A 12147-nucleotide genomic window follows, 5' to 3' on the forward strand; every position below is an offset into this window, starting at 1 on the left:
TTACCCCATGCTGCTGGCCCCAGCCCCTCCTGCTGCAGACCGCCTGAGCCCAAGCTGGCACTGAGAGGCTCGTGCCGCCTCTTGGTGGCACACACAGCCAAGTGCAGGGTGTCCCCACCCAGGAGGTAGGGCTCATGACTTCTGGGAAAAGTTTCCCCTGCTTTCCCATTCCAGTCTGTGCCCCAAGTGTAACGTTTGTACTATCCAAGTTGCCATCCCTTTGCAGGACACTTCCTCCTCCCACAGACTTGAATGGAACTCTCCCCCATGTGCAGACATCAGCTAAAGGAGATGCCATGGCACAATTGTGTTAGCACTGCAGCTCTGTGGTTAGAGGGGAAGGGCCCTGGCTCAGTCAGCCTTGCATCGCCAGGACTGCTGGTGCTCTTATTCACAGCAGGTGCTCTCCAAATGCACGCTGAAGGCACCCTAGCATCTCTGGGGCTTTCTGCGTCTAAGAGCAGCAGTGAGAAGCCATTGAGTGAGCTGTTGCCTGTTGACACAGGCGAGTTTTAGCAAATGTTGCCCAGCTGATAGAGGTGGAGGAGGAGAGGGTTGCCCACAGCAATCCAGTCCAAGCTGTTATTTATGCTCCTGGTGGGCAAAGAGAAGGGCAACACCCAGAGGCAGGGCTTCTCCGTGCAGTGAGAAGGAAGCATCTTCTTTTTTGAACTCCTGCCACAGCCTAGATACCAGCTCTGAGAAGGGATAGGGGCTGGAGTCAGAACCAAATCTTGTTCTTGCTCGGTTTTCCTCCACAGTGTTGGGGTGCTACCCTTTCTGCTTTTCTGAATATGAAATTAGTCATTTTCTAGGAAGCTTATTTATAGAGTCCAGTGCACCCATGCAGCACTGAGCTATTCTGAATGTGGCTCAGGTGTGAAAGCAGGTGTGAGTCACATGTGGGTTCCCTTCCAGATACCTTGCTTGCCTTTCTGCACGACATCATAGGCTTCTGTCTTGGGGTAGCCTCCATCTAGGAGTGTTCTTATAGTAAAGCAAGTTCAGCATTAAGAGGCTATTTCAAACCCAATCCCCATGGCCCCCACTTTTGCATTTGTGCTTCAGTGTCCTGCTCAGTGAAATGAAAGGCCTTTAAGATCCATGCTTCCTTGAGTGCTGTTGAGAAGGGTTCCAGGTGGCTTAACAAAGACCCACCCAAAAAGTGGCTCCGATGATGGATGCTTGAGGTATCTGATATTTTCTGAAGTACGTTGTGATGGCACTCGCCTATTCCACAATCCTTTAATCTATTAAATGTCCTTCTGTGGACCAGGCACTGGTCTGGGCTTTGAAGAAGCAAGCTAACTAAAATTAGAATAGTGGTCCTGGCCCTGCTGCAGCCTACATCCTAAGGTAGGCTGGCAATGATGTTGACCCAGCAATGGCAGAGATTAAAATGGACTTCCCAACTGGGTTGAGTGCTGAAAAAGTCCCAGTGAGCAGAGATGTGTGTACTCACCAGGTGGAGAAATGTGAGTCCAGAGGCACATGAAGGAGCCTGTCCAGAGCGACCAGCCAATGGCAGGAGGGACAGGAGGCAAGGCTGAAGGAGAAATAATCTAGCTCACTGCGCTGAAGGACGCTTGTCTTTGTGCTCAGTAAAATGGGATGCCGTGGAGTGTTTTTCCCAGGAAGGTTTTGTGATGAATTTGAATTTTGAGGAGTTGGTTCTAGCTCCGGGCTACCCCATACTGTGTATAGGTTGGGAACTTCACAACCTATGTAAGTGATATATTTTAGCACTATGTTGGGGGGTGTTCCAAGAGCCAGCCTGGTGGGTGTCCAAGGTCATTAGGTAAAGAGTATACTTACAGGCGTGGATGCCTTGAAGGTTAGTGTCCCTCTGTCTGATGGCCATCTGGTACCTAGAACTTGGCATTCTCAGGGGTGTTGCCAGTTACAGTGAGGGGAAAAAATGAAGTGAGACAATGCACATTGAAAGTGGAAAAGACTAGAGTGAGAAGAGTCAGCCTTATCCGGGCCTGTCTGCCCTTAATATTTAACTCTGTAATGGTCCTAAAACAGGCTGAAGGACCAGTGAAAAGGCCACATTGCAGGACAGAGAGGCTGCTGACTTTCTGGAATTATTATAAGTTTGTGCTAGTGAGCTGTGTTAAAGCTTTTTCAGTTGCCAATTCTACAGTCTAAACTGGGGCCTAGCAAGGAAATGCTGGTTCTCTCACAGCCTTGAAGGACATGCTCTCCATCAAGAGGCTGCACAGAAAGAGCTAAGGATCTCTGAGGCCCTAGTCCTGAATACTTACAAGCCTTCTCTCAGGACTTGGCCCCAGCCATGATCCAGCAACAGCAGCACAGATCCCAGCCCCCTAGAATGCACAGTGAATGTTAAGGGATGACTCTGATAGGCACCGCCTGGCTTGTGTGTCCAGTTCTCATCCAGCCCACAAACCCAGGCATGAAGGGGAGCCAGAACCCTTGGGGTGCTTTCATTGCTGGCCATTGCCAGAGCAACAAATCCTGTGAGCCTCATGGTGTCCTGCTCTCCATATTTGTTGAGTCTGAAGACACTTCCTGGCATCTAATTGATTTCCAGCATGCTTTTTCCAGTTCACTGTGTGAAAAAAGAAAACTAGACCCCACGGCAGTCCATTGGGTACCCTGTTAGGCTAGAAAGAAGGTTTTCTGGGGGTGGGAGGGATGGCTCAGGGGTTAAGAGCACTTTTTCTTGCAGAGAACCAGGGTTCAATTCTCAGCACCCACATAGTGACTCACAATCACCCATAACTCCAGTTCCTCTCTCTATGCATACCATGGCACAAATGTGCACATATATACAGCATCATTATCATCACTGTCATCTCAAAGGACTCAGGAGGCAGAACAGCACAGCAGTGAGAGCATTAGCTTGGAGTGCTCCCGTGTGCCCTCAAACCCAGCTTTACTCTGATGAGACCTTGGGCAAGTCCTATAATCTCCTAAGCTTTGTGTGATGAGTCTTGTTTCATGGGGTCATGGTGAGCACTCTGTTTCAGAGTCTCTGGAAGGTGAGCCAGTCTTCTGTGGTGGTGATGGTGATGATGGTGATGGTGATGGTGGTATACTTGCCTCTCCTCTACAGCTTGCTGTTCTTTCCCTTGGGTCCCCCAGATGAGGTGGAGATAAACAAAGTGATACTGAGGGACAGACAGCTTTCCATCCTTGCTGGAGGCTGGCACTCTTGCTCTTGGACCACCAACTTCCCCTGACAATTCCCCTCTCACTGCAGGAGTGAGAGAGAGAACCAGGCTGCTGATGACTCCGAGGGAGGAACCCTGGACATGTGCTGCAGTGAGAGGCTGTCAGGTAAGAGTGCTCAGGACTCTATGACCCAAAAACTCAGGCTTGAGAAAGAGTGCCAGCTGACACAGTGTCAGCACCCACATAGTGACTCACAACCACCCATAACTCCAGTTCCTCTCTCTATGCATACCATGGTTGACCATCGACTTGCTGTTCCAAGGTGTCTGTGTAGACGGGGGTTTGTTTCCCCAAACCCTGAGGGTCTTTCTGTCCTAGTTTCCTTCAGGGCAGCCCTGCCTCCTCTGGGGGGAAGAGCAGACAGCTGAAGATGTGCTTGGAGGTAGAGAGGAAGAGAGTAGGCCAGGAAGCCTGAAATGGCCAGAGAGCAGTTGACCAGTCGTGTTGGTGAAGGCCTCAGGAGTGATGGAGGAAATACAAACCAGGTGACATGGTCCACACCGAGGGTGGCCAGGCAGCGTGCGGAGCTGCCTGTCATCCCTCAGAGAAGCCTGGCTGGGAGTCAGGGCCTGCACCTGGAGTCCAGGTGACCACAGATGCGGGAGTCTGCCTGCCTGAACCCCTGCCATGGCTGTCGCCATGGAGATGGCCAGGGCACTGTGCCCACAGGGTGGCAGCATGGCCCACCAGTTGGAGACCACATCCCTGGCCGAGATGAACTGCATTAAAAGGACTAGCGTGAAGAAGAGAGTGAACGGGGTTTTAATGGGGGTTTTATTTTCTTTGTATAGGTTTAGTTATTTTTCTCATAATAAGTGTCCAGTGTAGCTATATTACAAAATAAAGGCAAGTGAAACAAATGAAGATTTGCCATATCTTTGTAGAGCAGCCCACATGTTCATATCTTCCACCCAAATGTTTGTTTTAAAAATAGCCTTTTGAATTCTAACTTTGAAGCCTCAAACCTGTGGTGCCTGAGAAACCTCATGATCATACAAGGTAAGAAGCTCTAAAAGGCACTCTCTGTGTATGACATTTAAGATCGGCATTGGAAAGCAAGCAGAGGTGACTCTGAAGCAGCGACAGCATCCACTGCCCACCCCTCTCTGTCTCCCTGGTGCTCTTCCGCAGCCCGAGCCCCAGGTGCAATTCTCCCTTATCCATCACGCACCAGGAACCCCTGCTTTTGCTAGCGGGAGGCGGATGCAGCTCCCAGGAGGCTTCCTGGTGGGGACCAGGGGAACAAGTTGGAAAGGAAGAACTTTCTGAAGGAATGTGAAAGCTGAGCATTTGAAGGGCCACTGTGTGCAGGGAAGAGTAGCCCCACCCTGCAGATTTTAGGGCGGCGACGTAAGCCCGACACGCAGACATGGAAGAAGAACTGGCCCACAGGAAGAAGAACTTACTCTCTGCCTCTCAGAGCAGTCCAGTCATAGCACTGATGATTTCAGAGGGGGGAGTGAGTGTCCCATCACTGGAGGCATTCAAGTATTAGGAGACAAGCAATGGAGAGGAAATTTCCACAGTGTGTGGGAGAACTTAGTGACATCAAAGTCTTTTTCAACTATTAAACACTTCTGTGATTCAGATATGAGTCATAGAATTTGGAGATGATTCTACAATCTCTGATTGTAGAATCTGGCCAGAAAATATCCACAGAAAGTAGGACATAATGTATAGGAGCCCAGGGAGGAGCACAGTGTGGAGGAAAGGGCATGGGGCTTGGCATTTGAGTCTGGCTGTGCTGTTTACAGGCTGTGTTTTTATGGGCGAGTCATTTAACCTTGCTGGACCTGCTCCCTGTCCGTCACCTGAAGATAGAAATAGCAGCAACATGAATATTCATCTCCACAAAGGTCCTGGGGACATAAATAGATGTGACCATTCATTCGTTGGGCAAGAAATTTGCTGAATGCCTACTGTGTCTCAGATACTGTGTCAGTGCCGGGGATACAGTGGTCAATGGGACCCTACCTTAATGAAGGTTCACAGACAAGTTCTGTGCTGGGCCAGTTGTGGAAAATGGGACAAAGCCGCAGCAGAGAGGTTACAGTAAGAAGCACAATGTGTTTAATTCTAACTCTCCTCCCCCAGAGCCGGCAAACAATATGGAGTGGAAGAGGAGATTAGTCATCTCCATTGAAGCTGGCTCATCGCCTGCCTTATGCAATGCTCAGGAAGTCAGTATCATTTACTGCCCCCATCCTATAGATGACAGGACCAAGGCCCGGGGAAGCTGGGCTTTCTTCCCACAGTCCCTTCATTGCTTGATGTTGTTAAGGGAAGACTCGGTCCAGCCATTCCTGCACCAGTGGCCTCACCACTACCCTGTCCTGCCTCCATCGTCTTCATACAGACAATGTTGTCTGGAGATTGTGAGAGAAGGAGTGAAGGTAGGTTTGTTCCCAGGGAGGAGCTAGGCACTGTCACTGTCACTGCACCTACATGTGGCTGGCACTGCGGTAGGTTCAGGAGCTCCAATACGAACTAAACTGAGGAAGCGCCTGCCCCACAGGACCACAGCATGTCTTATGAGTGGGGCTTCAGGCCTGGAGAGATGGCTAATCTGTTAAGAACACTGGCTATTCTTCCAGAGGGTCCAGGTCCAATTCCCAGCACCAGCATGGAAGCTCACAAGTTGTCTGTGCCTCCACTTACTCCATGGATAATGCATGTGTGTAGTGTGCATAGACATACATGCAAATAAACACCCATGCACATTAGAGAAACTAAGAAGAGTGGGGCCTCTAGACTTAGGTGTGGCTCAGTCACTAATCCCTGAAGGTAACAGCTTCGCCTTCCTGGGTCAGCCATCTAGAAAGTGTGAAGATTAGTCTGTGGGGGGCTGGAGAGATGACTCAACAGCGAAGAGCACTGGCTGCCCTTCCAGAGGACCTGGGTTCAATTCCCAGCACCCACTTGGAAGTTCACAGCTGTGTCTAATGTCAGTTCCAGGGTACCCAACACCCACACATGAACACACATGTAGGCAAAAGAACAATGCCCGTAAAATAAAAAAGAAAAGGAAACATTTTAAAAGATTATTCTTTGCTGCTATACAGGCTTTGTTGGATGGCTCAGTAAATTAACAAAGAACTTAGATCAGCAACTGACACACAGTAGTGCTACAGAAGCCTTCAGGGAAGGGAAGGGAAGACAAGCAGCAAATAAGGAGCGGGGAATCACTTGGCAGAGTGGAGATGGCTGCAGAAAAAGATGAAAGCGAAGCAGAGGGAGGTGGGAGGAAGGGGAAGGTGGTTCAGCGCTATGGTTGTGTGGATGCCGGTGTGGAATGTATTTCCACAAAGGCGGGCCATCCAGATCTGCTGATCCAAGTAGAAACCTGGACATAAAACAAATGAATGTATAGCGGCCAAGAGCCCTGGGGTGCTGCTGGGCCTCTGGAAGAGCCTATAGAGGCTGTGAGCAATTGCATAGTGAAAATAATGGTATAAGAATACAGCCCTAAGCCTCCTCCCTCCCTCCCTACTGTCCCTACTGCTGGGCAAGATACAGGCAGAGTGAGGGCCAGCCGTGACAGGATGACTCATTCATTCCCACACAAACTTCAGAGTAGAGGGACATGACCAACACTCAGAGGCTCGGTCACCCGGACCTGAGCCGGCATCAACAGGTCATATAGACCTCAGTTCCTGAAGTGAAGATGGCTTCAGGCATCACAAGCAATCTGAGGAGCCCACAGCTGCCTTCAAAGTGGGTAGGCTGCTCACACCCTCCAGAGTGACTCCCACGTGTGCTCGCACACTTGTGTTTGTTCTCATCTCCCTCAGCCGCATGCTCACATACACACATGTACATGCCCACACAGTCACCCAAGCACGTGGCCTGCCTCGGGCTCACAGGGCCCTGTGGGGGTGGGCACGCACACCTGCATGTCTTCTTCCCCTTGCATGCTCGGCTCACTGGGCTTGGCAGCTCCATCCGCCTTCATCCACCATATAAGCTCCCTGGCAACTGAAAGACACGTTAGTACTCTCATTCTCTTTAGGTCTGTCCTGGGGCTGCACCCTGATCTCATGAATGTGCACACCCCGTGACTCTGCAGTCCCTGTCCTTTCCCTGACATTGGGCACTCTTGGTTCCAGGGATCACGGTAGGCTTTTGGTGTAGACCTCACTGCCTCTTCTCTCCCTGCACACACAGACTTTTTTCTTCCCCTCATGCACACACTCCTTTTCACCTGGTCACTCTCTTCTTTTACACTCCCCTTGCATGCTCACTTTGCTTGCTTGCTTGCCGTCATCCAAACACATCAGTACATTCAAACCTACACTCCCTGCTCTTTGGTGTGTAGGTGTTCACGTTTGCATGAAAGAAAACAATGCTGCTGAAGCTGGGGCCTCTGCTCCTCTGCCCCAGCCAGCATTGGTGCAGGCAGAGTCTCAAATCCAATAGTTTCCTTGGAGTACCCAGGAGGTAGACAACAATGATGCCAGTGTTGACCAGGGACATGCGATAGAGTGACATCATTAAGTTCTGCTTTCAGTGTCTCCCATGGGCAGACTCATGGATAGGCTCCTGAGATTTACAGGAACTGAGGCCAGATCCCAAGTGAGGCCTCCAATAGAATACCACCTCCTGTTTGGTCTTGTACTGCAGGGCCCTTACATGTGTGCACATGGGCCCATCACCCTGTATAACCAATCATGGTCCACAGTTCACCCCAATCAGTATGCATCCTCCGAAAGATGCTCCTGGTGCAGGCATCAGCTCATGGTAAAAGGAACTGTGAAGTCCTGTTATTAGAGTACTACCTGAGAAGAGGGCATGGACAGCAGGTAGGTGCATGGGCATCTCTCCTGGACCTTGTAAGTCATTGCTCTGTGAGAATGGTGTGGACAAATGAGAGTAAGTTCAAGTCCCATGTCTAAGATTGCTCTTGAGACCAGGTACTCCAGAGGCCCCCTACAGCTGAGTAGCGTCATGATAGTGCCAGCTACCCTACGAGTTAAGTGTGATGTTCAGCTGCATTCAAGCAAGGTCTCAAGTGTACATTGAAGACCTAGAACTTGTCCCTTTGGTAGGGACAGAGATGACTTCTTGGGCCAGTAGCTATGAGCCTTACTTCCATCCTCAGTCTTGATAACAGCTCAGCACCAGAGACAGTGCTCTGCACGTGTGTCCACAGTGTTCTGTGGATTAGCCTCTGTGGCCATGGAGGAGGTCTCGGTCTCAACAAGCAGAAATGGCTTATCTGGGGTGCCACTTTTTGGAGTAAAGAAGGTTGAGCCTGTACTAATAAAGGCTTGGTACCCCCACTTGTCCCTACGAAGGGGTCATAGCCTTCATTTCATCCCTGTTATGCCACTGAGGAGGCTTTGTGCTAGGAGCCAGTGGACTGTTGAAAATGTCCTCTGATCAACACAAATTTAAGGAGCATCCTTAAATTTAGGGTAGCTGGCATCCAACACTTCTCAAATTAGGGGTACGGGGCTGAGCAAGGCCTACTCTTGAAGGGCACAGGACACTGAAAAAGGTCTATATGCAGCCCTAACTTAACTTTAGGAACCAGGAAAGGCTCCCTGGAAGGGTCCCGGAAGATGAGGAGGGCCCCACTCGTGTCTTCCAGAGCCTCTGTCAAGCACATCAAGTGCTGAGATCGCTAACCTCAGAGGAAGACTTGCCCCTCCATCTGCTAAGCCCTTCCTCACCGAGCACCCGCACCTGGTACCCAGGACGGGTTCCAGCCTGGGAGCAGACAAGCAGAGAGAAGCAGAGCAGATGTGGCAGGTGGCCAAGGTGCTGCTTGTGCCTGTCCACAGCACACATTCCACACGTGTCTGTCTCTTCTGTGGTGTTGAGGATAGAAATCGTGAGCTATATGCAAGCAGTGAGCCATATACCTAAGCCCCATTCTGCTGCTTTCCGTTTCTTTACTAGATTGATGTTTCTGTTTTCATGTAGGACTTCTAATACATTTACTGATTGATTGATGGTTTGAGTCTTTGGACTGTTAGGATGTGCTAAGACACTGTTGGAGTAACATTCTAGAATATCAATATCTTGGCCTTGGGAAGAGGCCCCAGCCAGGGATCCACTAGTCAGCAATGGTAGAGCTTGGCTATTCCCTGACACCAGAACAGAAGTGAGAGCAGGAACTTGTGTGCTGAGCCCTGAAGTGCTTTGGGGAAGGTAGACAGACCTGTGCTCATGTTTTAGCTCTGCCACTAACTGGCAGCATGGCAGATAATCTGCTTTGACCTCGAAATTCTAGTCTCTAAACTGCAGATGTGATATAAGATGGAAGCTTATGATAGCTGATGAGTTAATAGATTGGAATGGTAGCTGATAGAAGTGGTGGTCATTCTTATGAGCCTGCTCCAGACTGCAAGTTCTGGCCAGTCCTTCAGCAGTGTAGCTACAGCTCTTCCCTGACTGCCCAGAACAGGCCTGAGATCTCACAGAGCCAATGCAGCCTCAGACCAGAGTATTGTCTGCTTGCAAAGCCAAGTGGGAAAGGGACCAGCATTGGTGGGAGGAGAAGTTCTGCCCTATTCCTTCACTGGGGTGTACGGCTGTGATACTGCAGAGAGGTCAAGGCCAAAGCCCATTGAGATAGATGAGAATGTGTCAGTTTCCAGGGTGAGGACAGACGTTCTCCGTTTTCCTTTCTTTGTCCAGTGTCAAGCCACTCTAGCTCTCAATATATTCTTTACAGCCTTAAAATATATCCTTTGAGCATCATCCTTTTACCCCAGCTCATCTATTCTTTCCAGATCTCAGTATCTGCCTTAGTGTTAGCCATTACTGCCTTATAAAACTTAGTAGTGTCAGACAGAGACCATCTTACCTGCTAAGGGTCAGGAGGGGGTCTTCTGGGCATTCTTCAGTCCCATACTAGCTGAGGTCATCACCATGCTGTGTTCAGCTGCTGGTAACCTGGAAACGCTATTCAAAAAAGCTTTCCTTATGCTCCTGGTGCCTCAGTCTCTGCCATGTGGCTTTGCTCTGACCTTAGCCTAGGTCACCTCACAGCATGGTAGTCACAAGTACATGAACTTCTCCTATAGCAGCTGACTTCCAAGACAGAACACTCCAAGAGGGTGGCAGCAGAGGCTTCAGACTTCTTACACCTCAGAAACGATAGTATTATTTTGATTTATTGATCAAAGCTAGCCACAGATTCAGCCCAGATTCAAGTAGAGGAAGAAATATGACATGTCTTGATGGACCATGTTCAGGAATCTACATCACCCTCATCTACCTTAACATTCTTCATCACCTTTTCTGCTCCTCTTACACTCCTTTCTTTCCTAAACATCAATCCCCCTCTCCCATTCCATGTCCCGTTGTCTATGCAGGCCTTTCCTAATTTCAGCTCCTCACCTCTGCATACTCAAGTCCCTACTTGCAAAAGAGCGTGGCTGTACACAGGCTTTTTTCTAAGACCACTGTGTATTATATCAAAAGAGTTTAAAGTTGGAAATGGAGTCAGTAAATTTTGAAATGAAATATTTCCTGCCCTTCTACCCAGACAATATTCATCTGTAAGGGGTTGGAAAGCCAGATTCATAGTTATGAGTTAAGCCAGGATAAAATAATGACTCCTTGGCATTCTGCAATAAGATACGCTGTTTGGAGGAAGCCAGAACAAGCCTCGCTGGCTCCATCTGCTGCAAGGGTGCTTACATGCTTATGTGCACAGGCATTCTCACCCATAGCTGAGCTCCAAACATACCTCCTGAAAACTGGAGATACAGTGCCGAACCTGTCTGCCCAGGTGTTGGGCATCACCGGACTAGAACAAGCTCCCGCCTTTGGCTCATTCTCCTGCACTGGGAAATGAGAAATGGGTGTTTTCACATAGCAGTTGGGAGGCCACAGTAAGCTGGTATGTACATGGATCATGTGCATGGAGTCTATTCACATGTCCATTAGTTTTCTTGTTAGACTCGGGCCTGGATAGGAACCTGAGCTCTTCCTTTTAAACCTTGGAAACCTGCACAAAGCATCTCACATCCCTAAATGTCCATCAGCCCCACCTAGGCTTGGCTGACTGTGACTGATAAGAAAGATTGTCTCTTTTTGCCACATTCCAGCTGACTATCATCTTGCTGAAAACAGGCCATTTCTGGGCCCGCAAGATATATCATCAGATAAAGGTGCCTGCTGCCAAATCTCATGACCCAAGTTCAAGCCCTGGGAATTACACTGAGGTCCACTCCTGCAGTGTGTCCTCTGCCTTCCACACACATTCCATGGCAAACACACATTCAAAAAAAAATAATTAATTTAAAATATAATTTAAAAGACTATTTCTCCATCACAAACAAGGCCAATTGTACTTATGTCCACACAACCCCGTGCCATCCTCTGCCAACCTGCGCAGCCACAACAGTGGTCCTAGAACCAACAGCAGGGCCCACCACAGCCACACCCAGCCTCAGGCCTGCCATGATACAATATGAGTCCAGCCTGTTAGGGAAGTCTGTTGTCTCAGAAAGGAATAAGGCTGCTTGTGTTTGGCAAATTTTGTTTGGAGGATTTTAAGGACTTCTGGATCTGGCTCAGCCTCTCAGAACATCTCGGACTCGTGGCCACTGCACAGAAATCTCATCTACTCTATCTAAGCTCACCCACAAGCTGTTGAGATGCTTCATAATCCCGCGGCCTGTTGGTTGGTCTCAGGCCCCTCCAAGCAGGCCCTTCCAGAGCTACCCAAGAAGGATGCTAGATCCCCCTGTGCAAATGACTCCAGAGAACATGCCTTGCAGGAGAGAGCACCCCAGATGGAAGTCACAGTTTCTACTAACCTGATCTTAGAAGGGATTGCCTTCGCTTTCTGTACGCTTTTGGCCACAGAGCCTAATGTGGTTACCACATGGGAGAGACGGCATCAGGTTGTAAATACCAGGAAGGCGGGAGCAGTAAGGGATCAGTAAGGGTCACTACTTGATTAAAAGTTGAATAACTAAATTTGAGAAG

General features: G+C 49.3%; 1 protein-coding gene across 6 annotated transcripts in view; it reads left to right on the forward strand.

Moving 5' to 3' along the window:
* Ptpn5 (protein tyrosine phosphatase non-receptor type 5) overlaps window positions 1-12147 on the forward strand; it is a 56001-nt gene that overhangs the window by 18601 nt on the left and 25253 nt on the right. For all 6 annotated transcript variants that reach the window (XM_021655194.2, XM_021655197.2, XM_021655193.2 and 3 more), the window contains one exon: window positions 3230-3306. In XM_021655194.2, coding sequence (XP_021510869.1) covers window positions 3230-3306 — 77 coding nt within the window. The remainder of the gene's footprint in view (window positions 1-3229; window positions 3307-12147) is intronic.

This window comes from Meriones unguiculatus, chromosome 1 (genome assembly GCF_030254825.1).
Source record: "Meriones unguiculatus strain TT.TT164.6M chromosome 1, Bangor_MerUng_6.1, whole genome shotgun sequence".
NCBI lineage: Eukaryota > Metazoa > Chordata > Mammalia > Rodentia > Muridae > Meriones > Meriones unguiculatus.